At 33.2% G+C, this 25,176-nt stretch overlaps 1 protein-coding gene across 1 annotated transcript; it reads left to right on the plus strand.

Annotated features, from left to right (window-relative positions):
- Positions 1–1,532: 1,532 nt before the first annotated feature.
- On the plus strand, positions 1,533–25,141 carry LOC126827036 (pleckstrin homology domain-containing family M member 2). Its single transcript, XM_050556192.2, has 15 exons — positions 1,533–1,709; positions 4,673–4,779; positions 5,704–5,813; positions 8,071–8,195; positions 8,435–8,497; positions 8,758–8,886; positions 9,329–10,419; positions 11,810–11,879; positions 12,030–12,185; positions 12,432–12,520; positions 14,493–14,625; positions 16,317–16,477; positions 17,382–17,613; positions 18,155–18,328; positions 18,941–25,141. The coding sequence occupies exons 1-15, from the start codon at positions 1,614–1,616 to the stop codon at positions 19,151–19,153; spliced, it is 2,949 nt and encodes a 982-aa protein (XP_050412149.1). The 5' UTR covers positions 1,533–1,613; the 3' UTR covers positions 19,154–25,141.
- Positions 25,142–25,176: the final 35 nt, after the last annotated feature.

Below are 25,176 nucleotides of genomic sequence, written 5' to 3' on the forward strand. Positions count from 1 at the left end.
ATTATGTATTTTGTATGCTGTCCACAATGGATGTTTCGATAGAATATAATCTTATCTTATCTTATCTTAATAGTATAAGCATGTAATGCCAAGGTTGTTGACCATATCTAGAGGTCAGACTTTTTATCCGATTTAGATGAACTTAAAACGAGTATCACTAGCCCTTGGGTGAGTTCAATTTTGGTGCGCGTGTGAAATAGCTTTATTTAACGCCCGCTTCCACCGAAGTGATATCGCAGACAAGTTGGTGCGCATTTATTTGTCCCCCCCCCACGCCTTTTAAATTACGCAAAATGTGAAATATGAATGAAGTTTGTGGACCTTCCCGAGGCTACAATTTTTGTCCGATTCATGAGATGAAACTTAAACTATGTGTTAAGGATGAACCGTTCTTATATCATGCATAATTACACCATGTCCCATGCTCGGTTACCCAGTGTACTCATTCCGTTCTACTCCACTACACCCTGGGTTAATCCATGGGGTTTCCACGATTTCAAATTATCTGCCCTGGCCTATAATGTAGCTACAGTCTACGAACCAATCAGAAAACAGTTTACAAACCAATCGTTTCGCCTTCGTTTTTATAAGGGTAGATAACTATATTCATGTTCATTTACTGAATGATATATGTAAATAATGTATATATTTATAATTTATTTATATTTAATTGTATTATCAAAATCTGTAGTATGTGTTGTTGATTTCAACTATGTATAACATCTATATGTTTGACTTTTGTTATTATTATTACTATTCGTTCTTTGTCTGAAATATGTCATTCTGTTATGTTTATTATTATTGAACTTATACTTGGCAATTTGATTCACCATCACTTGTCTACGATATCGATATCACGTAGACATAAAATTCCGGGAACGAACAAACGGTTCTAAATAAAACTAATGACCCTACATTATTATGTGAACGTCTGGTATTCATTAACATAATATATAATGTGTTGTTAATAATTACGCATTTAGAATAGGCCAACTACTAACATTGTCCGATGAGAGTTACTCCCCTTTGCCAACTTCCTTTTCATATAACAATTTATGGGATTGGTCGATAAAAATAGCACAATTATCAAGGGCGGATAACTTGAAAACGTGTCTCACTCATAGATTAACCCAGGGTATAGTGGAGTAGAACGGAATGAGTACACTGGGTAACCGAGGATGACCATGTCCAGGATCTGACTAGACACATCTTTAGGCCTAGTAGTAGTATCGTTAATGTAATGTGATATGGGTGTTAGCAAACTGAATATTGGATCTGGTTCATCTGACAATAATCCAAAGTCTGATATACCATATACTATTTATGACAAAAATGGGGACCGACGGAAACAGCTATTAAACAAAGACGAGCCTTCTAAATAGCCTCCGAGATTACCCTCACTTCATTTAAATTCTCATTCTCTTTTACCGGTATTTTATCTCCGTTCATTTAGGGCCACAGTGACACAAGTCTTTTGCCGTAGCCGAAGAGTTACATTAACAATACGCCATCTAACGGAGTAACAGATCATTATGACAGCTGAGTGAGATGATAACACTAACAGTAAAGTTTATTACAGTAACAGAACGATATGAAACCCTTTATCCGCCTAAATGTCTGACGATTTTTATGACATAATGTCACACACAGCAGACCGTCTTCGTCTCAAAGATAAGATTGTGTCGAATGTGGCAAAAGCAATAAAAGCAGTAAGTAGGTTTTATGATACAAAACTGAACAATTTTTTACGTCAGACGTAAAATAATTATTACAATACAAATGTCACATGACCCTTGTGTGACCACTTTATCTTTGAACTTGTAGTACACAATGTCCCAAACCTTTGTAACATACCATACATGTATTCGGCCAATGTTATCATATTATTATTATAGTTTAAACATGATGGCAAATCAATTTTGATTTTAAATTATATCATATGAATGACATTGCAGAACTGAGAGAGATGTCTAGAGTAAGCTTATACAGTATAATATACTGTAGTATTAGTCGATAACTTTAAAGGGACAATAACACTCTTGCTGGGTTAACAGCTCCAGAAAATAAAAAAAAGCCCTATTCTAAGTACTACTAGATGTGTTAGTCACTTTTTAGTGTCCTACCTGTTGTGTAAATTATCCATTAAATCCTATTTTACTTGTCCAGAGGGTTCAAAAATATTTTTAAATCCAAGTAACATTTGAAAAGCTTTACATCAGGCTTTTCTAATCATTTAGTTGAATTTTTCCAATTTTTTAAATTAGGTGTGTTAAGATGAAATTTGTATCGTCAATTAATTGGAATATTGTAAAATAGTACAATTTGTTGACCAGAATAAAGATTGGGACATATCATTCAGTTACAACAAGAGTGGTATTGAGCCTTTAATATAAATGTTGTCTTGCATAATTAGACCACTGGTAATGTTATATTTGGCCTGGGGGGTTGGATGGCTGAATGGTTAGCGTGAGCGCGCTGTATCATAAAGTCTGTCATTGAGTCGACTGGCGTGGTTTCGAATCCCCGGTTTGTACGTGGCATGGAGTAGAGTCGCCTGTCCAACCTCGTGGGTTTTCTCCGGGGGCCTCCGGTTTCCTCCCACTGCTAAAGACCCCTACGCGCAAGCGAATTATGTAAATAAAATTAAACCATATGTTAGTCCCGAAATGACCTAGTTTGTGTCGAGTGGACTTTAAACCCCATTTCTCTCTCTCTCTATATATTTGGTCTGATTTCATCATTTTTTTTATTTTATTGATGACTGGTGAAGCAATGAATACCTGATTTCTAAATGGTCATTAAGCTTATTACTTTCATCAATGAAAGTTCAATTGTAAGATCTTATAAATTTATCATACATGTCATTATAAATAGTGCCTAAATGTCATATGAATTCATTCCTACAATCTCTTGAGAATCATCTTTGACTTAAGATGTATCGGGGCCTGATTCCTAGAAAATTCTGAAGCACGTTCTTGTGCTTAGATTTAAGTAGACTTTGCATTTAAGTAAACTTACCTTATTTTGTGTTCCCAGAAAACTCTTAAGAACGTTCTTGTGCTTAGATTTTAAGTAGACTTCATTGTAAGCACAAGAACGTTATTATGCGTTCCAAGAAAAAACTTAAGCACAACTTCGTTTTTAAACATAGTCAATCTAAGCAAGGTATACGGCTTGCTTACCAACCTTAAGTCTGTTTCTGCTTCAAAAAGATGGCTGACCGTAGAGTTATTCGACGGCATTTCCGACACTTTTTGATACCAAAGAGACAATTACAAGACAGAGAAAATCCTTCTCCAGAAGAAATTTCAAATTAAGAATGCTATAGAAAATTTCGCTTCTATAGGCCTACCCTGAAACCATTTTATTTATTTGCCAATTAGTAAACAATAGGCTACAAACACACAGGCTACTTTAAGATCAGGCGCTCTAACAATTATTCAGTTAGTTTGTATGTGTCTGCGTTTTTTTTATCTTGTGGCACATTTTATATGTGAATAGGGAACATGTCAAATGCATCGAAATGAACGATATATGACGTCAATGAAGCAGACGACAAATTTAAGACGTAATTCGCATACCAAAGTTGTTTTTATGACGTTAAAGAGCATCGTAGTCTCAGTTTATGGTAAACTTTACCATTCACAATGTGCTTAGACTTATACTTGACTTGTACTTTCGTAAGAATGGTCCTGAGAATTTTCTAGGAACGGTATTTTTATAAGTTTCTTACGTAAGAAAAAGTGAAGCATGACTTTGTGATTACTTTAACAATTTTCTTGGAACCAGGCCCAGGAACAGGCGTTCTGCTTCGCTTTTGCCTATTATTACATGTCCTTAATATCCCTTCTTGATGTACACTCTCATCAAGAAATGTAATTATATTTGAATTATATCATTTTGAAAATAAACTTAGATTTGTCTTATTATTGAAAGTCCAAGTACTAAGCTACTTACTCCAGCCACGTGGATTTTCTCCGAATCCTCCGGTTTCCTCCGACTGTTAAAGAGCCCTATGTGCAAGTGAATTATTGAAATAAAATTCAACCACATGTTAGTCCCGAAATGACCTAGTTTGTGTCGAGTGGAGGTTAAACCTTATCTCTCTCTCTCTGGCAGTGGTCATTCATGATTCCTGTGGTGGTACTGAACAACTCCAAAGCTGTTTTAGGTGGTACAGATTTGAGCTAATCTAGCCTAGCTTTGGTCTGGAAATTAGATAACCCTTGTCAGGGATACTCCATCACTACAAATGTCTGGCAATTACATAGCTCTGTCAGGGGTACCCCACCACTAGAAATGTCTGTCAGAGTGTTTTTGTAATACCTGAAGATGTACGGTACATTGCTGTGCGATTATGATGTGGTACACTTTTGAGCTAATCTAGACTAGTTGTGGGGCAAGGCATTTTGGGCATGGAATACTACATCACCACCAGAAACCCGGCAGACTTACATTCTGATGATACCAGATACACATACATTGATACCATATAGGAGAAAATTGGTACACTTTTCAGCTAGGTTAACCCCCTGGGCTCCTGCTCTAATACTCTTAACTTAATAAAACCATTGGCATCATTTACTTACACAAGTTACAGTTACTATGCTAGAAAATATTGATCTTCCTCAAATTTCATGTTGTGATTGTTATTGATTTGTTTGATGTATAGATTCAACAGTATCAGTATTCCTATGGTGAAGAAGGACTAGTGTTGACTAATACAGATTGGCAGTGTCATAAACTGTGTGAAAACCTAGATCATGCTCTATTACATGGGTGAGTAAAACATTATTTATTTATAAGTTAGGTTAATTCCATTACCTTTTACCATTTACTGGTAATTTGTATTTGACTCAATAAAACAAAGTCTGAAAAAAGAAAGACCTTTGGTTAAAGTTTCAAGATCCCCCCTCCCCACATTTCAAATTGTTATTGTTATTTAATTTATAAAACTATTCAACAGCAATATGGTTTTTTTCTGCTTTTGCAAAAGGAGCATTTTTTTCAATCAATCATCGTCATGAGTAAATCTTTATTTCTAACTTTATTTCTAAGATTTACTCATGAAGATGATTGATTGACAAAAATGTCCATTTTGCATTATGAACTATAATAAAATTTCTAAGATTTACTCATAAAAGATGATTGATTGACAAAAATGTCCATTTTGCATTATGAACTATAATAAAAGCAGACAAATCATTTAAACAAACTAATTTATGTGACACTTCGTGTGTTGTTAATTATTATTATTACTTGAGGCATTAGGATATAATGGTTACATAATATTGCTTACCTTGTATATTATTACTACTGAATATATCATCACCATTAATTATTTGATATGGCAATCTGACATCGATCTATGAAGATCATTAATTGCATAATAATAATTTTAATTAACAAGGTAGTAAAAGTTGTATGTAAGAGATCTTGTGCTAAATGGTAAACATGCCAGAATAAAAGGTTGACTGTGATGTAACCATTGTGGAAACATGCATTAGACAACCAACTAGAGTACAATAAAAGCCAGATCTAATATTTAGTCAGACTATATTAGCCCAAAAACATTTTGAACACAGAATCAGTTATATCACCGCATTAGCTTTATTCAGGAATGTAAACTTTTGGACGAAGACAAATTTTCTTTTCTCAAAACAGATAAACATGTAAAATGCAATCCCACTTTTATTGTTCTAGGTTACGCCATATTACTAATGGGTATTGGAGAGTCATTACAGAGTATACAAGAAAGGGAACTATTAAAGAGATAGAAAGATTAAATAAAGTGACAACAGATTTAGGTCGAGGTCAGTGACAATTTACTGATTTCAAATTTATAATTATTCAAAATATTGTTCTGTAATCTATATTGTATTGGCAATTATGATTATCTTTACAAAATGACACTATTTACTGACCATGGTTTAAACATACATTATGCAAGAGCTAAATCTGATTATCGCAAGTCTTTATTTAGGCTTCAGATGTCATAGAAATTATAAATTAGATCTTTATTTACACAACAAGCACAAAATCAACTCTGTAGACCCACGGATGGCTTGGATTTAAACTGGATTTCATTGATTGGTTAAATTTTTAAATGGCGTCGTAAGCGGAGATTAACCGTTACGTTGACGTCATACTCCCGGAAATTTTAGATCAAGGCTAAATGATAGAGTGTACAAAGCGAGGCTGCTGCCGCTGTTGAGCAAAGCCGCATGTCAGGCAATTTGATTGAAAGTTCGATATATACGGCCTTGATATTATGTTTGTTGTGGTTAAAATAAGAGTTTGGATGTCGGTATTATACGACGCTCTTTTGTCACTTGCGTTTACAGAAAAACTATGGAAATTGACAACCAACAACCTAAAAAAAAAAAAAAAAAATTATTGACACATTATGGGACAACCTTAAAAACAAATTTGAAGGTTGTCGGATTATTGACGGATTGATTTTCTTAATTTCTTTTCAAGCATTGTTCAAGATGCTTTGTTAATAATAATAATAATGATATCTTTGCATAAACAAAATGTACTTAGATTGCTACACATGTAGCAGTAGTAATAGTTAATTAACTGTGAATATATATAGTATACTAGTAGTGATTACTGATTTATTAATTGTCCCCAGTCTTTCGAAGTGTTTGTCTGTCTGTCTGTCCGTCACACTTTTTGGGACACAATAACTGTCCTTCTAATTGAGCTAGAATGTTCAGACTTGGTGTAGGTGTTTATTAGGTCAATGCCTTGATGGAGTTTGAAGATGGGCGGATATATGAAATTTGATTGGTTGATGCTTTGGGACACCATAACTTTAGTTCTTCTTATTAAGTGAGAGTGCTGAAACTTGGTGTATAGTTTCATTACATCAATACCTTGACTAAGTTTGATACTGAGCAGAGCGATAAGCAATATGATTGGCCAAGACTTTGGAACACAATAACTCTCCTTCTAATTGAGCTAGAATGTTCAAACGTGGTGTAGGTGTTTATTAGGTCAATGTCTTGATGGAGTTCGAAGATGAGCATTTAGGATTTGATACCATTAGTTCTAATGAAGTGAGAGTGATGAACTTTGGTGTATAGTTTTATTACATCAATACCTTGACTAAGTTCGATAATGAGCATTTTCTGCTCAGGGTAAGCAGAGCGATAAGCAATTTGATTGGTCGAGACTTTGGAACACAATAACTTTTATTCTAATTGAGCTAGAATGTTCTCACTCGGTGTAGGTGTTTATTAGGTTAATTCCTTGATAGAGTTCGAAGATGAGAATTTTCTGCTTAGGGTAAGCAGAGATAAGCAATTTGATTGGTTGGTGCTTTGGGACACGATAACTTTAGTTCTAATTAAGTGAGAGTGAGGACACTTAGTGTATAGTTTTATCACATCAATACCATGACTAAGTTCGATAATGAACATTTTCTGCTCAGGGTAAGCAGAGCGATAAGCAATTTGATTGGTCAAGACTTTGGAACACAATAACTCTCCTTCTAGTTGAGGTAGAATGTTCAAACTTGGTCTAGGCGTTCATTAGGTGAATGCCTTGATGGAGTTTTATGTTTGCTTATGGTAAGCAGAGATAAGCAATCTGATTGGTTGATGCTTTGGGACACGATAACTTTGGTTTTAATTAGGTGAGAGTGGCCAAATTCCAAGTATTGATTCATTATATCATTACCTTGACTAAGTTCGATGGTAAGAATTTTCTGCTTAGGCTAAGGAGCGATAAGCAATTTGATTGGTCAAGAATTTGGAACATTAAACAACTCTGTTTTTAATTGATGTATAATGTTTAAACTTGATGTAGATGTTCATTAGGTGATTAACATTTTGAGCTAAAGCTAAGCAGAGCTAAGCAATTTCATTGGTCGATGCTTTGGGACAAGATAACTTTGAATCTAGAGAGAATGATGAAACTTGGTGTATAGTTGATAATCAGTTTGATTGCTTGATACTTTTGAAAAAAATAAATGTGCTGTTAATTAATATGTGTCATCTATTTATTTTGGGATTTCGGCAGGGGACATCAGCCTCACTGTTGGTTTGTTGTTATATTTTATAGGTAGAGCCTGGCTGTATTATTCTCTAAATGAATGTTTATTAGAGAGTTATATTAGATGTTTAACAGATAATGAGAAACAGATGAAGAAATATTATGTTAAAGAAGCACTTGTGCTCGATCAACAGGTAGTTAAATCTTTATGACAGTACGAAACAAGGGAATGGTTGTTTTATAAATACCAAATTACTGGATGATAGTGTCTATTCATCAGATCATCTAGACCCTAGAAGGCACAACGTCCATCGAAAAATAGCTTTTAATGACCATCAGTTAACTAAATTTATGTAGATTTGTCATTGCATATTTAAATTTGATAGATAATCATTATGCATTTTGTGTTCACACTTTTGATTGTATTTTTCAGAGAATGAATGTGTTATTGACTTTAACGTCTGGGCTAGATTTCGTTACATTTCAGTTGGAACCGGTAAGCTTATATTTTTAATATGAATGAAAAAAATGTCCTGTTAGCAAAATATAATTATTTTGCAATACCTGGCTTCCAATGAATCTTTCCTGTAGACACAACAGTTAGGAATCCAGTGTCCTAACCAATCAACTACTGCTCATCCACATAAAATGAATACAGGTAGCCTACAGGTGACAGATAAGAATATATTTTTTTAAAAGTGACATTTAAAATTTCAGTTATTTGTATTGATTTTGATGTTGTCTTTCCAATTTAAGAATTGTCCATATCTGGATCTTGGAACATGCCCACCTAAGCCTGCATCTGATAGACGAAGTTCACAAGATGATAGAGTATCACTACACAGTATGGACAGTATAACATCTTCTAGAAATAGCGCTTTAGAGGTTAGTTAGAAACAGTTTATTTAGCTTCAAATAATATCATGTGATAAATGTGTAAACAGCGATTTAGGGAGTGAAAAAGGTATGCACAATCGCATTAAGCACACTACGCCACCAATCATCACCACAGGTGAAACACATTTGATAATATAATCATGTACATAATCTTTTCATACTCAATTTTAACCCTTTTAATGGGCTATCGACTCATACTGCATACATAAACAAAATTTTTTGCTATGCTACAACAACTGCTTCACTGAATGCCAGGCTTGCTTGCACTGTTCAAGGAATTGTTCCACCCACCTGCTATACATTGGACTTTTGGATTACTCTGAGACTTTCTCAGATTAATTCCCCAATGTGACTAAAGTTCCCTTTTGAAAAGATTAATAGTTTTGTGTGATATATACCACAACTGTGAATTTATTCTTTTCTTTGACAGACATCCACAACTGATTCCTCTAAGATTCTATCTGATAGTGATACTGCCAGTCTAAGTAGCTTAGATACAACAAATGGTAGCACGGATAAATCAAGACAGTGTTCAATATCATACGACTCCGGCTGCCATCTTGATAACTTGGGTATAAGAAGTCGACAAACTAGTGCAACACCGCCTACAGATGCCATTTCCAATTCTAGTCAAGGAGAGCAAGAGTCCCGATTAAAGCGCATAGAGTCTATACCAGTAGCAGAAGATGTTGATGAACTTCAAAATGATTTTGAAATTATTCGAGTGAAATCAAAGAATTCAAAAACGAAAAGTACTAAAAGAAAGAAAATTTCTAAAGTATTAGCGGCTCAAAGTACTACTGTCGACATTGTGTCAAAAGCAGAAGAGAATAACAATTTTTCTGTACATCATACCAATGATATTACTGTGAAAGGCCAGGCTGAGGTCAAAGATTTAATGAATGGAGTGTTGACAGCACAGAATGATTCGTTAGACGATGCAACTAAAATTAAAGACGTGCATATATCTGATTTTCATGATATTCCAAACGGCACAAATATATCAATCATTGAAGAAAATAGTGAAAATGACTCAACTTCTAACAGTGATATAGTTGATAGTCAAATTTTTGAAAATAATAGTGAAAATAACCACAACATTCCTTCAGATCAGGATCAGATACACAATGCGATTAGCCCCGATGTTCAAAATAAAACTTCTCCAAGTGATCAGGAGGATTCTCTAAATAGTTTAACTTCTGTGGAGCATGGCAAACAAGCAGGTGCTGAATCTATAGAAGAATTACCTGTTAATAATGCCAAATCTACCGATTTTGAGGTAGAAGAGGATGTGTACGAACTGTATCATAAATCAACTGACGAATCCAATGATGAATATCTGCCTAGTACTAGTCAACAAAGAAAATCGGCACTGGAAGACTATGTCAAATTTATATCGGGTGAAAATAGTGAATCAGTAGTAGATGGTATTGATACTTCAGGTTTTGGTGAATCTGATCGTGTAGGTAATGAAGACTGTGATACGTCTTCTATTAATGAAGATATTGATTATAATATAAAGTAAGTTGACCACTATTCTATGACACGTTATTCATGATGAAATGGGGTTTAATGTCCTACTGTTCTGCTCCGACTGGGCTAATGAAGATAGGTATATGCCATACACTGTGCTATCAGGGAATTTTTGCCCAGACAGCAGCACTATGTTCTACTCTTATATCCAATTCCAACTGCCAATCTGCCATGGGATCTTTTACGTACACACCAATTAATGTGTACGCAGGACCTAGGTTTTTCGTCCTATCTGAATGACTATACGTTGTCCCTTGTCAGACCCTCTGTCCTGTACCACTGACAAGGGAGCAACCACGCCGGAAAATCCTGATGAACTTTCTCTGTCAATGCAGGGATCGAACATGCAACCTTCAGGTTAGCGAGCCAACGTCTTACTGCTGAACCAACATGGCTCCCTCATTTGCTAGGAGGAACTCCGTGTTGAAAATGTGTTTCTGTGAATTGTTAGGTAATACATCATGTAGTATCTGATCAAAAGACAACAAGAAATTATGATGTTAATAGTCCTGTTAGTGTTAAAACAATTATTGCTATGTACATGTATATATATTTTTTTTTAAAACCAGGTCGGTTTAGTGACCTGTTTGTTTGAATTACTTCCTGTTTATATTTTTGTGGCTGTGGGTTGAGTTATCATTAGACTGAACAAACTCTTGAGATAAGGGCAAAAAACGCTTATTGATCAAGATTATAATATGCATACTCCTCACAGTGTTTCGTTTGATTAGTCCCAATCCCACTCAAACACTGCTGTACTCACCACAAATATCGGTCAATAGTCCAATTAACAACCAATACCTAACTGCGTAACAATATCATTTGGGTTTAAACAGAGCTTCAAATATGTTTACATAACGTTATGTCGTGACTCACAAAATTTAATGTGTAGCAGAATATTGCAGAAAAACTAATTGCGTGACAAACGAGACTATCAAAACAGCTTCAATGTAAAAAATACTGTTTTAGGGAAGACCCTAGATTAAACGATGGGCTGTTATGCTGCTGTACTTTGGAGGCTAGATTTGATTGAATGTGAAGAATAGACACACTCCCTCAAAAGCTCAAGTATCAGAAGTCATCCAGCAATGGGATTTCTCAGACCATTGCTTCAGGAATATGATAATATATGGTTTCTATAACACTCTGTTAATTCTAATTCTGTCAAGATTTTGTGTGTAAATTTGTCTGAGTAGATGACTTAGGGGACTGATTTGTCTGAGTTGATGACCGTATAGGGGATAGAATTTGTACCCATTTTAATTGAGTGCCCACAAAGGCACAAACACTTTTTGCCAATAGTGTAAACTCAGCATTAGTTTTAAAACTTTTATTGGTATTTACTGTCTGTACATGGTGGGATTACTTATATTTTCAGTATTGATAATAATACCATGTTACATGTGATGTTAGAAATATTTCAAGAAAAAGATGAAAACTTTAAAAAGGTAAAAGAATATTTCAGTTGATTTTAAATTTTAGGGTTTGAAAATAAAAGACAATACAACAAGCTGTGAGTTTTCATGGCGACATATAGATGAATAACAGATAATAAAGATATATATAGTATTTAATTGACTTTTTATTTATAATTTCAGTTATTAAGTTGTCGTCAAGGTCAGACTGAAGGAGATGTAATAGTTGTATTTATACTGATAACAGATAGAAGATTATATGTATTACATTATAAAAACGCTAGTAAACGATTTATAGTAGATACATCTGTAGCTTATAAAGATATAGATTTTATAGTGGTAAGTTAATATTAAAAAACATTGGTGTTTAAAAATTTATATTAGATACATTTGTCGCTTATAACGATATAGATTTTATAGTGGTAAGTTAAATATATTTATAAAACTACTAGTCTAGTAAAAGGAGTAAAGGTACAGACCATACTTACAGTGAAAGGATTTTGTTTTGATGTAAAAACCACCATATTTCTGTATTTTTTTTTTAAAACAAAGATTGTTCATGTTTTGTTATGAATTAACTTTCAGCATAGTATAAATTATCAAGTTATAAATGTTGTCTGTGCTAATAAAAGAAAACAGTTTTGGTTAACTACAGGAGATGAAACTCTTTCAAGGTAAGTGTATATCAATTATTTTATCAGATACATTCCATTGATGTGTGGTATATTTTATTCCATAATGTTTTAATCTTAGATCTCTAACCTTTAACCTCTCAAAGTTGCAGACTTGCATCATTTGTCAAAACCTATCATCACTTCAAATACGTACGATCGTCATTTGAGGCATTTCTAATCCTCTGCGAACTACAATATTGTGAAACTGAAAGTTGAATCTAAAAAAGATAAGTTCAAAAATGATTCAATTCCTTTCAGTATTTACAAAGATCTAAAAAGTTAAATCTGTCAACATTTGGTATCCTCTGTGACAATATGAACGGAATACGGTCAAAATAAGTCAGCACAAAAATATTTTGATGGACCTCTTTAATCTGATCGAATCCAATCTGAAGGATTGTTTTCTAATGATATTTTGTTTTCTTAATTGAATGTTATATAATAAATTTCAGTGTACTTTATCATGGATTGAACTGTGCAAAATTAGTTGCGCAAATGACAGATAAATGTAAAAAAACATTGTTCTTTTTGGGCCAGGAGCTGGGTCCCAAGCACTTCTGTAGCAATATGCGTTGCTAGTTAGATGTGGAAAGCCAAATAGCCTCAAAAACTCCCCACATCCAACATGTGATGCATACTCTCTCCCTGCTACACATTTTATTAGCCTTTTGATTGTCTAGTATTGTCTCTGGTTATATTTGTAATTCTCTTCTTTTGGCTAGGACTCACGTTGTGTATTCGTTTTTATCTCAGGCGCTAAGATGCTTATCTACCAGGAACAGCTATGCAACTGTTTGTTTAAACATTTTATATCAACCACTGGATACATAGGTTACAAGCATTTATTCTATAACTACATGCAAATACAAGCAAATATCATTGAATACGGCCATTGAATACAGCCATTGAATAACCTATAGTTGTATTCCATGGCTTGAAAACGTACTACTTTTGTCCAGAATGACGTCACTTACCGAACTACGTCAAACTGTAATGACGTCACAACTAGGCACCCACAATTTTTGTAAAAAAGAAAGAAAAAAGTGTGGAACCTATGATGAATATTAACGGTATTGATAATTTTGTTTTTGATAATCTGGATAGTACAGTGTATTTTGAGATTTGCATGTAGTTATAGAATAAAAACAGAACTCAATGACCATTGAATACCGCTTGGGTTATTCAATGGTTAACTCGAGTGTATACACTCTCTTGAACCATTGAATAACCCGAGCGGTATTCAATGGTCATTGAGTTCTATCTATATATTACAATATCGTCATTCTCTCAATCCCACTCCCATCCAAACTCGCCAGAGTGAATCTGCTGATAGAACTTGCTACATCTTCTTCCTAAAGAATCTGGCGGGTGTCTCCCCTCTAAGAGTCTAATGTGTGTCTTCTATCTAAGAATCTACATGATGTCTACCGATCGCCCAGATCTCTGATGGTTTTCTATGCTTGGGTTTCAGCTTTCAATTATCTAATTGGTCAAATATGACGTAATTAATTATAATTATTGGCTCCCAAGCTTAATGACGTGAGTTCTACCCTTAAAAGGACAGTAGGAACTTTCCTATCATTAGTGATCAGGTGATATTTTGTATTCGCACAGAACCAGCTATGTTTACCAAATTATGACTTTTTTATGTGTCAACCCATCACTCATTCATTTGAGTGCATGAGATGCATGCCTTGTCTATGGATATGGGACCAATTACAAGTCAAGGACATAATATTAATTTAATGCTATTATTAATTTAAACAGCAAAAATCCTTACTACACTACTCATCATTTTCTTCTTTTTGGGGACGACACTCTTCAAAAAAAGCCTAGGGCTTCGCCAATTTAAGATTGATTAACATGAAACTTGGCTTGATTGTTCCTTGAACAATTTGACTTCGATTTTTGATATGACGTCACAATTCCAAGATGCTGGTGATGACGTCATGTTGTACTTTTTTTTATACAGATTAATAGTACAGACAATGTGTGATATCATAGATTCTAGTGATCTCAAGATTAAAAAACTGGCTGTATTTGATGATGCTACAGCTCAAAAAATATGTCTCAAGAAATATATTAGACAGGAATGTCACTGTGAGGTAAGAAACTTATTATATTTTTATGGCTACTCTGAAAGTAGGCATATATTATCATCACCTCTGTCCATTTGTCTGTCTTCCATGCACAGTGTTTGTATATAAACAAACAGAGGTTTTTGATGAAGTAGATAATTATTGCTACATCAGAATGATGTACCATATGAAATATTTAACTCATATATATACATATATATGATAGGTTTATTGTTTGATCATAAAGATGTGCCCTATATAATATTTAAAGATACATTCCGGGGTACAAACTTTGTGATTTGATGATATATTTGGACTAAAAACATATTCAAAGTAACCAATCTATCAAAAATTTGCTTCAATTCCCTCCCAAAACTTTGTGTTCGCCGGGGATACCTATAGCTACAAGTAAGCTGTTGTGAGTTGCAATGTCTGTCAACTTAGCTTTATTGTGGGAGGGTCCATTTTTCAGAATGTATTTATCATTCCTTACTGTGCATTTACCATACATGTACATATTGAGGCTTAAGTAAATTCTTAATTATTTGTGTCAACTTCTTTTTCCGCCATTTATTTGCAATCTTTTGTACGTTGACACCCCTCAATGTTCCCAAAACGCCTAACCATTTGATCAAGAAATAACAACCGCTCCCTCACTTAAGCTGGCACACAGTAAGCTGGCAGATAACAGTCGGGTTGCCAGTTAGTGATACCCTGACAATTTTACCTAGTGCTTGCTGCATAGGCGTTTTTCGGGGGATCCAGTATTTTTCTAGTAATATTGAGTGTCTATACGTTCCTGACAATTTTGCCTAGTGCTTGCTGCATGGGTATTTTTCGGGTGATCCAGTATTTTTCTAGTAAGATTGAGTGTCTATACGTTCCTATATACCAAATTTGACATACTTTTATTGGAAAGAACCACCCGATAAATACTTTTATGGGAAAGTATCTTTAAAGGCTCAATACCACTCTTGTTGTAACGGAATAATATGTCCAAATTTTTATTCTGGTCAACAAATTGTACTATTTTAGAATATTTCAATTAATTGATAATACAAATTTCATCTTAACACACCTTATTTAAAAATTTTGAAAAATTCAACATAATGGTTTGAAACGTCTAACGTAAACCTTTTTAAATGAAACTTCGATTTAAAAATATTTTCGAACCCTTTGGACAAGTAAAATAGGATGTAATGGATAATTTACACAACAGGCAGGACACTTAAACATCTAGTACTTAGATAGAGATATTATTTATTCTCTGGAGCTTTCAAGCCAGCAAGAGTGTTATTGTCCCTTTAACTCATTTAAGTTTATTCTTTGATTATGAAAAAATGTGTCATTATATAATATTTAACTCACTTAGCTTTATCCTTTGATCATAAAGATGTGTCCTCTAAAAACATTTAACTCATTTAGATATTTTGTTAGATCATAAAGATGTGTGCTGTGTACAGTTTAATGTTAAAGTATCTCAATAAAATAGAAGGATATATGAACAGAGAACAGCTATGTGCATATTTAACGTAAACCTCTGTGATTGTACTTGCCATAGTTTATTCATATTGTTTAAAATATTGTAGGTGCACATTTTTTTGAAAATGTCTATTATTTGATTTTTTTTATATTACATAGGTAATATATGTGCCAAATAGTATACTGAAAAGTATTTTTAAGTGTAACTGTTATTTTGCTCTGTTTAAAACTTATAGGAATCAGATGCAATAGCAGAAATCTATTCCTTGGTGTATTGGGAAGATCCACATTCTGGAGAGTCCAAATCAGAAAGTTGTTCTAGAGAAGGAAAGTTATATCAAAGAGAACATGATTCGTTTAAAGGGACAACATGGAGACCAGTTTATGTGATTTTAAGGTAGGAATATTTGATATACAGTAAAACACAAAATTAATGCGAGAAAAAATCTAATCTTATTCATTTTGTTCAGCTACATAAAATAATCTTAGTAACTGGAAACAACATTGTAACATGAGTCGAAAAAAGCCCCACAAGCAGCTTGTCAAAGGCATATGTATGCTGTCGCCCAAATAAATAAGTAATAGTTCATCCATGAAGAAGCTTATGTGTTATAGTATGTCATTAAAACACAACAATAATGTCATTATCTGGTATATGTGTTAGATTTACAACACATCACTTAGTTTAGAATGGTTACGAAACAATGGGTTGGTTTGATTTAAATGCACATTTATATTGATAGCCAATAGAATTTAATTAGTTTCCTGACACATTTATTTATAATGTACATGTACATGATTTTTGTCAGAATTCAAATGTAGCCTATGGCTGGGCAGTCTTAACGAGAATCAAACCTGGCTTAGGCATTTAATCAGGCCATCAGGGTAGGAATTCTCTTTGAATTTGAAGTAGTTGAAATTAATTAGAAAAGATGTACATGTACATGTACTGGGGAATAGTCACACAGTATTGCATAGTTTGTTGTACATTATTGTATACAAATTTATTGTTATGGTGATTTTAATTGTATATTTATATTACAATGGTTGTAAATTGTGTATATTTATATTAGTAATTGCATATTTACCGATATGTAACAGGGACAGTAAATATATGGATATTATTTATACTTATAGTACAGAGACTGTATATATTTATAGTACAGAGACTGTATATATTTATAGTACAGAGACTGTATATATTTATAGTACAAAGACTGTATATTTATAGTACAGAGATGGTATATTGTGTATATTATTTATATTACAGAGATGGTATATTGTGTATATTTATATTACAGAGATGGTATATTGTGTATATTTAACAATAAAAGCGACAGTAAACCTCAGTCCTATTTACGTATGGGTGGAGACCAGTGTGTAGGATGTAGAAGATCACAGAGTAGTGAGAGAGCAAATAGTTTAGAGATAGTATTAGCTAGTGGTGATAGTTGGACACTTTCATCAGATGATCATACAGATTTATCTATGTGGCTTCTCTGTATGTGTCGCGCCGTTTCTGAAGGAATGCAGGTTTGTAAATAATAATATTGTTTCAAATTTCTCTGCAGTGATGAAATTTTCTATGTTTTATTTTTGCTCCAGTCACAACTCAAACTTATTCATTGATTTTACTAATTAATTACATTGTTTTGAAATTTAATTTAAACAATAGAAAGTTAATATTGCTACCCAATTGACTTGCACGAATACCATGCATGTCAGTGACTGCAACGTGGAATTCCCCTTTGGACCAGTTGTTATATATTTATTGTAAGCCACGCCCACTTTTTAAACAACTACCTTGCATCCATTGGAAGATGGTGATAGTTTTGAGGAATGGATTATATTCTGATTATCAGACAATAATTCCAAAAAATCTGATGAGGGAGCAGCTGTTTTTACATGTTGTTTAATGTGAGGTAGTTAGGAGAATGCTTTTGGTTTTTTTAAGTGAAGCAGTGCTGACAACCAGAATTTTTTAAAATGTGGCCTTAACATGGCATGTTTATCATCAGTAACAGAAAAGATAATATGGCATCAGTATCGATTTTTTTATTTTTTTTTAATACAGCCTGATGGAACGCCCTTTAGTTGTTTACCATGTTGTGCTGTAGTCACCAATCAAAAAATATTGATGTGTCATGAAGATGTTCAAACTAGTTTCTTTAGAACCTTGGGTAGTGCCAATATAGAAGAAGTTACAGGAATTACACAAGATCAGGAAAATGATGCATACTGTGTGGTGGTGAGTTTATTTGTTGTATAATTGACCTCTAGGCATAACATATATACTAATCATAAAAGATTATGTTCTTTTCAATATCTGAGCTCTATGCTATAATTGCTATATACCTATGGCACTTTACACAGAATAGCTGTCACAATTGTATGGAATTTTGTTTGAATTAACATCAATTTATTACGCTGGACATATTTCTCAACCAAGTCTAAAAATTTGTTAATTGTATTGGGGAGGAAGAGTTTGTGTGAAAATTGTGATAAAATGATTGTATCTCAACTGTATGCTTGATATTAGATGCAGATTAACAATATTTGGCACCCAACACAACTTTGAGAAATATTGTATCTAGAAAAACTTCGACTCGCCTTATTGTTGAAAATCTCAGCACAGACATCTTGTCATTTTTAACAATAATTGTTCATTAAACTCCTTAACAACCACTGAAAAATGTTTAACGACTTGTAAACTGTTTGTTAAAATGCCCATTTCACTTTAAAGTTTGTCCCAAATTTTGCGTACATCCCTGATGTGACTGTATATAAATCGAAAAACTATTTTCTACCAACCTTGCAGATAAATGTGCTGTTCTCTACCTCATAATTTTGTGATTTCCAGGAATTTGACTCTCAAGATGATACTATAAGTAGTGAAGAATGGGTTCTATATTTTAATTCACCAAAAGAAAAGAAGAAATTCTGTCAAGCTGTATCCGTGTGTTGGACAAGACAGTTTCAAGTTGAACTCCCCATTAATAGTTTTGATAATATAACTCTAGAAAAACGCTGTCAAGAAACTGCTAAGATACTCAGAAATTCCCTCATATTATAGTACTAAAATTCTCAAATTTCCAACAAAAACCACATACGCTTCAACGTGATATCAGTTTTAAAACTGTACACTATGAATATAGACTCTTGTGATCTGATCCAAACTCGGTAGTCAACCGATTAATTCTACGCATCAACCTGCCTTTTATCTGATAAAAAGTTCCTTTTCCAAGTTTTATCTTTACCTAGCATAATGGATAAGGGCATTTATTAATAGTGGGTGTAAAATCAAAATACAAAATACTAAAATGGTCTGGATTATTTTGATTAAAAAAGTATATAGGTATTTAATGGAATTTTGAAATATGTTTTTAAAATTTTAATATCACTTTAGATTTAGTTCCTAAACATATTTTTGAAGGTTTAGAAACGTGCGTGTTCGCTTAAATTTTGAAGGAATGCGAGATTAGATAAAATAGGCCCACTAGTATAACAACTCAACTTCATAAATTCTAAAGTACATGACTGTCATTTAAGAATCTGGGATTATTAATTGCGAAAAAAACTTGAAAATTTGACTGGAAAAAAAATTTGGTCTTTCTCTGCAGATGTTGTGAGATAATGTTGTCACACCCATATCAGACTTTGGCCTATCTCTAGTGGATCCTGACTCCTGGACATGATCGGTCAGTCTCATCATTATAGTGGGATGGCATCCAAACCTTTTGTCGATTGTGAAAACATCCTCCTCACATGTTATAGTTTAAAGTTTATCACTCAATTAAGATTTACAATCATCCATTTATAAAAGTGCTATGTTTTTATTTTATCGCAGTATAAAAAAGTAACATCTTACAATTCAGCCAAAATAATGTTTATTATCTATCTAGCAGTCACAAAGGTCATCGTGTCTTAGGTTTAGTAGATTTGAACAAAGCCATTGCAAGGTTAACATTCAAGAAATGATAATATTATTGGTATTTTGTTGAGGTTTTGGTTCAATAACATATAGATGAATAGTCCCAATTTCGTGAATTTTCCATGACATAGATTAATAAATCCAGATTTTCTGGCTGGAACTATTTTTCGGAACTTGCACAACTTTCCAGACCTTGTCAAACTATTTAGTACACTTACAGTATTCATACAGTTCTACTGTAATCGTGCTCTTTTCATATTGTCATATTTTAGGGCTATTCTGTTTAGAATTACCTGGGTGGGTAGGAACTCCACTTATACACCCTTCAGATCAACACAGTATCTATTTGTTACTTCCTTCAAATTGTATGTGAAGGATTGCTCAATAGAATCCAGTTTTTTAAGACCACCAGATCATTTTAAAGCGTGGTGTTGGCCATCACCCAGGTAACTTTAATAATTGGAATAACTCTTATCTTAAGAACATGGAGTTCTTTATAATTTAATTCAGCCCGGTTCTATGGATTTGAGATCTAATTTATTAGCTTTAAATTAATAAATTATGTAGATGTTAAAATTATTTGCCAAACTAAAGCTTAGCTTAGCCAGGGTTCTGAGGTCTTCGTTGTCATAAAATTGAGCTAAAATAATGTTTTTGTATGATGTAAATGTATATGTATTGAGATTTTTTTTCTATTAGTTTTATAAAATGTACATGTATTGACATTGAGAACCTTTTTTTATATCGGTTTCATAAACAATTATCTATACAAATCAAAATCATATAATTACTAATCTGGCAGTCGCTATCCATGGTATCCCCAGTGGTCTCATTCCGTTCCACTCCACTAAACCCTGGGTTCATCCATGGGGTATTCACATATTCAAATTACCTGCCCTTGATCGTAGCTTGATTCTACGAACCAATCAAAAAACAGTGTACAAACCAGTCTTAGCCTCATTGCTTACATTCAATCAATATGGCAGCCTTTTATACCCCCACATTGAAATTTGGTTGTTTATTGTCGTGGCCCCCATCTGTCCGGCGTCCACAAATTCTTGTGGATGCTCTAGAGGCCAAAGTTAATATCTGATTGACTATACATTTATACACAGTGTTTAAGGTCATGAGACGAAGAAGCTTATTGATTTTCAACTATTTCCGATAATTACTGTCAGAGGTATGGCCCTTGATCACTTTGAAAAATTGTGTGGATGCTCTAGAGGCTAAAGTTATACACAGTGTTGAAAGGTCATGAGACAAAGAAACCTATTGTTCAACGATTTCTCATGATTACTGCCAGTGTTATAGCCCTTGATCACTTTGATAAATCTTGTGGACATCAGACGAAGCCTATTGATTTTCAACGATTTCCGATAATTAATGCCAGAGTTATGGCCCTTGATCACTTTGAAAAATCTTGTGGATGCTTTAATTAGAGACCATAGTTATCATCTGATTGATTTTATATTTATACACCATGTTTACGCCTGCATATAATCGTTTTGATCGACTTTAGATTGATACACAGAGTTTAAGGTCCTGAGACGAACAAGTATATTGATTTTCAATGATTTTTGATAACTTGAACAGCTAAATCCATGATATTAAACGTTTTGTATACTAAACGTTAGTATTGGTCAAACAAATTCTAATGATTTTTTGATAATTACTTAATGAGACGTTACTCTTAATCAGTATAAATGTTTCATTATTGACAAAAGTAAAACTATGCGACAACTCTTGTTGACTGCCTGGACGATTTAGCTGCTGTGGGCGTATGTTTCGTTGCCTGGCAACAAGACAAGAGTTACTCCCTTTCGCCAACTTCCTTTGTATTCAACAATTTTTTCGATTTGTCTATAAAAATAGCACAGTCATCAAGGGCATTTAATTTGAATACATGTCTCCCATGGATGAACCCAGGGGTTTGTGGAGTGGAACGGAATGAGACCACTGGGGATTCCGAGGATGGCAGTTTGACATGTGTACAAACAAGTCTAATGTTATGTCTTGAACATGAATAACTTTAAGAGATATTGTGACGCTTATTTGGAATACAGTTATGAGATTTATGTAAACGATTTTTCTTCACTTGCATAATTGCAACATAAAACTGAATACAAAACAGTTAAAGCGGCATTAGGTAAGATTAGATAAAGCGTTGACAGTTCTTGCCATAATAGTTAATAAAAAGGGAATATATTGAAAATTTCAGTCAAATTACTTCACTCTGAGCCTAGCTATCCGTGATACAACTATAGTCTAGCCTTGATTGTCATTGCTATCGTTGTTACAATAATAAACAAAGTCTCGATTATCCATTTTTACGGTAACCGCATCAACCACGAGATGCATTTAATATTGAAGAAATCCGATGGCATTGAGAGTTGATTATGGTCTTGGTATGTTATTTATGTCTAATTAATAATTTATATAGCAGACCTGAATTGGGCAGATTTAGCTCTTGCATAATGCCCGTTTAATTTAGTTGAGTAAAAAAGATATTGGGAAGCTATATTCCTGTAACATGGTACAAATTGGGTATTTGTGTTTAGAAATAAAATATGGATTATGTTGTCTTTCATTATAAATGTATCATCAAAGGAGGGAGAAATATGAGACTTGTGATTTATGGAGGCTTGATGTCCTATATGGTATTTTTCAATAATTAATGAAATACCGATATTAAAAAATATACTATGTAAATTGATCTATTATGATGACTATTGAAAGCTGCTGATCATTGTATTTTTCGGACAATATCTGATTTTTTACAGCTTAATCAATGCTAAAATTACTCAGATTTATCACTTGACATTTACATGTAGTTAAAAACAATATCAAAATATCAATGGCAGATAATCTCCTGGCTTAGATTCAGTTGGATTAAGAAGAGGCCCATCAAAAGAATATAACAAGGATTAAAAGTTGACTCTGAATTGTTATATGTGTTATAAACCAAACAGCCTAAATCAAAACAGCCCAAAGATTTGGTCAAGAGAGCCACAGCTTTTAGTAAAAATGATCAGAGATTGATCACTACGGTCCTAAAAAAATACAACCAATTAAATTGGTGTTATTATGGATCCAGTGATACATATTTACATGAATTATTTTGAACAAAGTGAATTTTGTAACTTTTGGTTTACGATGATCAGCAGCTTTATGATTAATTTTTAGAATGTAAATATTGATGTATAAATATTATTGGTATATAACCAACTACCTACTGCTTTCATTTTTTGTATTTGCCTATTATACTGTTAATGTTTGTAAATTTATTCATTTTGATAACCGACATGCATGCATATTCAATTTTTTTTATTTTCTTTTATGAAAAACAAGATTATGGTCCTCTTCCTTTGGCATCCTTACATAAACGGACAATTATTATATCATTATTTTTTGATTAATTTCCAGACTAGTAAAGACCAGATTATGCAATCGATATGGGGTCAAAGTTCAATCACAACTTCATGTGTAATAGATTTTTGTTGGCATAATTCTTTTATTTTGAATTCACAATGTAAGAATCATAATCTTCATACATAAGCAAATCAAGAAGCAAAGTCTGGTTCCCCCTAACAAATAATACCCATATACATGTATTTAATTGTTTACTACAGAATTAATGACTTGGGTAACTTTGAAATGACTCGTCTAATAGATGACTTCAAAAATATTAACTATATTTATCAGGATAATGTTAAATGACAATATGTCAGCCATTATGTGATAGAACTGGTTAAACACATTCCAAATATACTTTTAGCACAGAGATCACTGCTATGGTAGATATGTAACGAACATTTGAAGAAACAGGAAGTGACGCAAAAAAAATGACAATTAAAAAAAAGAATTGCTGGTCACTGGATAAGAGGAAATAAAAAAAATAGAAAAGACCCATGCATTCCCTTGTTTTTATTCATTCTGTACTTAAAATAAACATGGTACTGCACAGACTTTTCTAATTTGTTCGTTTTCTCTATCAAGTGAGTCAAATTTTTTTGACTTGTCAGATATCCTCTAGTCATAGTCTTGCATATCAACTTTTCGTCTTCAACGGAATTATCAGTGACATGAAATTCGACCATGTGTCTGTTATTGCTCGTTGCTTCAGTCAATCATATAGAAGGATAACTAATGTTTGTCATTTTTTGCGTCACTTCCCGTTTTTTCAAATGTTCGTTGCGCATTTACTGTAGCAGTGATCTCTATATTTGGAATGTGTTTAACCAGTTCTATCACATATGTAATAATGGTTGACACCAATATTGTCCTTTAACCTTTGTTTATTGTTGTACACATATACCTAGTCAGGATAAATCATATTTGTATCTCTTTGGCATGAGAATATGTAAATACAGGTATTCTATGATATTGTTAATGGGCCTGTGTGCAATTCTTTTCAGACAAGAAAAGTATTTAGTTAATTTCATCATTATTTGTGACAAGATCCTGTAAATAACTACTTTTAGTTTTTTTGTTTCTTTTATCTTCCATGAATATTTATTTTCTTAATAGATTTATTGAAGACTTTAGTTTTATAACAATGTATAATTTTATCAGTTTCATCAATTTAATAATGAATAGATGATTGTTAAAATATTTTATCTTAAGTTGATAAAGAGAATCATGACAAACTACATATTTGTATTTAACTGCACAAAATCCTTACAAAAATATTCAGCTTGGTCATTCATATAGAATGCACAAGTGTTGCTGGTAATGCTCATTATATTAATGTAGTCTATTCTGCTCATTGGTATTAATCACATATACCACGCATAAATCAGAGAAAATTGTTTTATTTATGACAGTAGAACTGTATTATTAATAATTGTTATTGCAAGTTGCTGTCATGCATTCTTATAAAGAAATAAACCAAATTGGAAATTGAAAGTTTTCAATGCTAGTTCCTTTTGTACGGTTGCATCTTAAAAATGGGACTCTCTACCAGATGAACTTTGATTCATTCATTCAAATCTGGTCAAAACACATATGTTTGAACCCTATTATTAAATATTAGCATAAACTCTAATGTACAAACCCTTGTAAGTTTGGCACTTTGAACATGCTTTGTAGAATCTAGCACATTCCAAATGGACATTTATTATTATGAGTACATTGTTGTAGGCTACTTCATGTCAAAGGCTTTTTAC

The sequence above is a fragment of the Patella vulgata genome, chromosome 7 (genome assembly GCF_932274485.2).
Source record: "Patella vulgata chromosome 7, xgPatVulg1.2, whole genome shotgun sequence".
Taxonomy (NCBI): domain Eukaryota; kingdom Metazoa; phylum Mollusca; class Gastropoda; family Patellidae; genus Patella; species Patella vulgata.

Coding starts and splice junctions, on each gene's coding strand:
- LOC126827036 (XM_050556192.2), top strand. CDS start 1,614: ATGTCTGACGATTTTTATGACATAATGTCACACACAGCAGACCGTCTT. Junction 4,780..5,703: donor GATCATGCTCTATTACATGG/GTGAGTAAAACA, acceptor TTATTGTTCTAG/GTTACGCCATATTACTAATG. Junction 8,498..8,757: donor TTACATTTCAGTTGGAACCG/GTAAGCTTATAT, acceptor TTCCAATTTAAG/AATTGTCCATATCTGGATCT.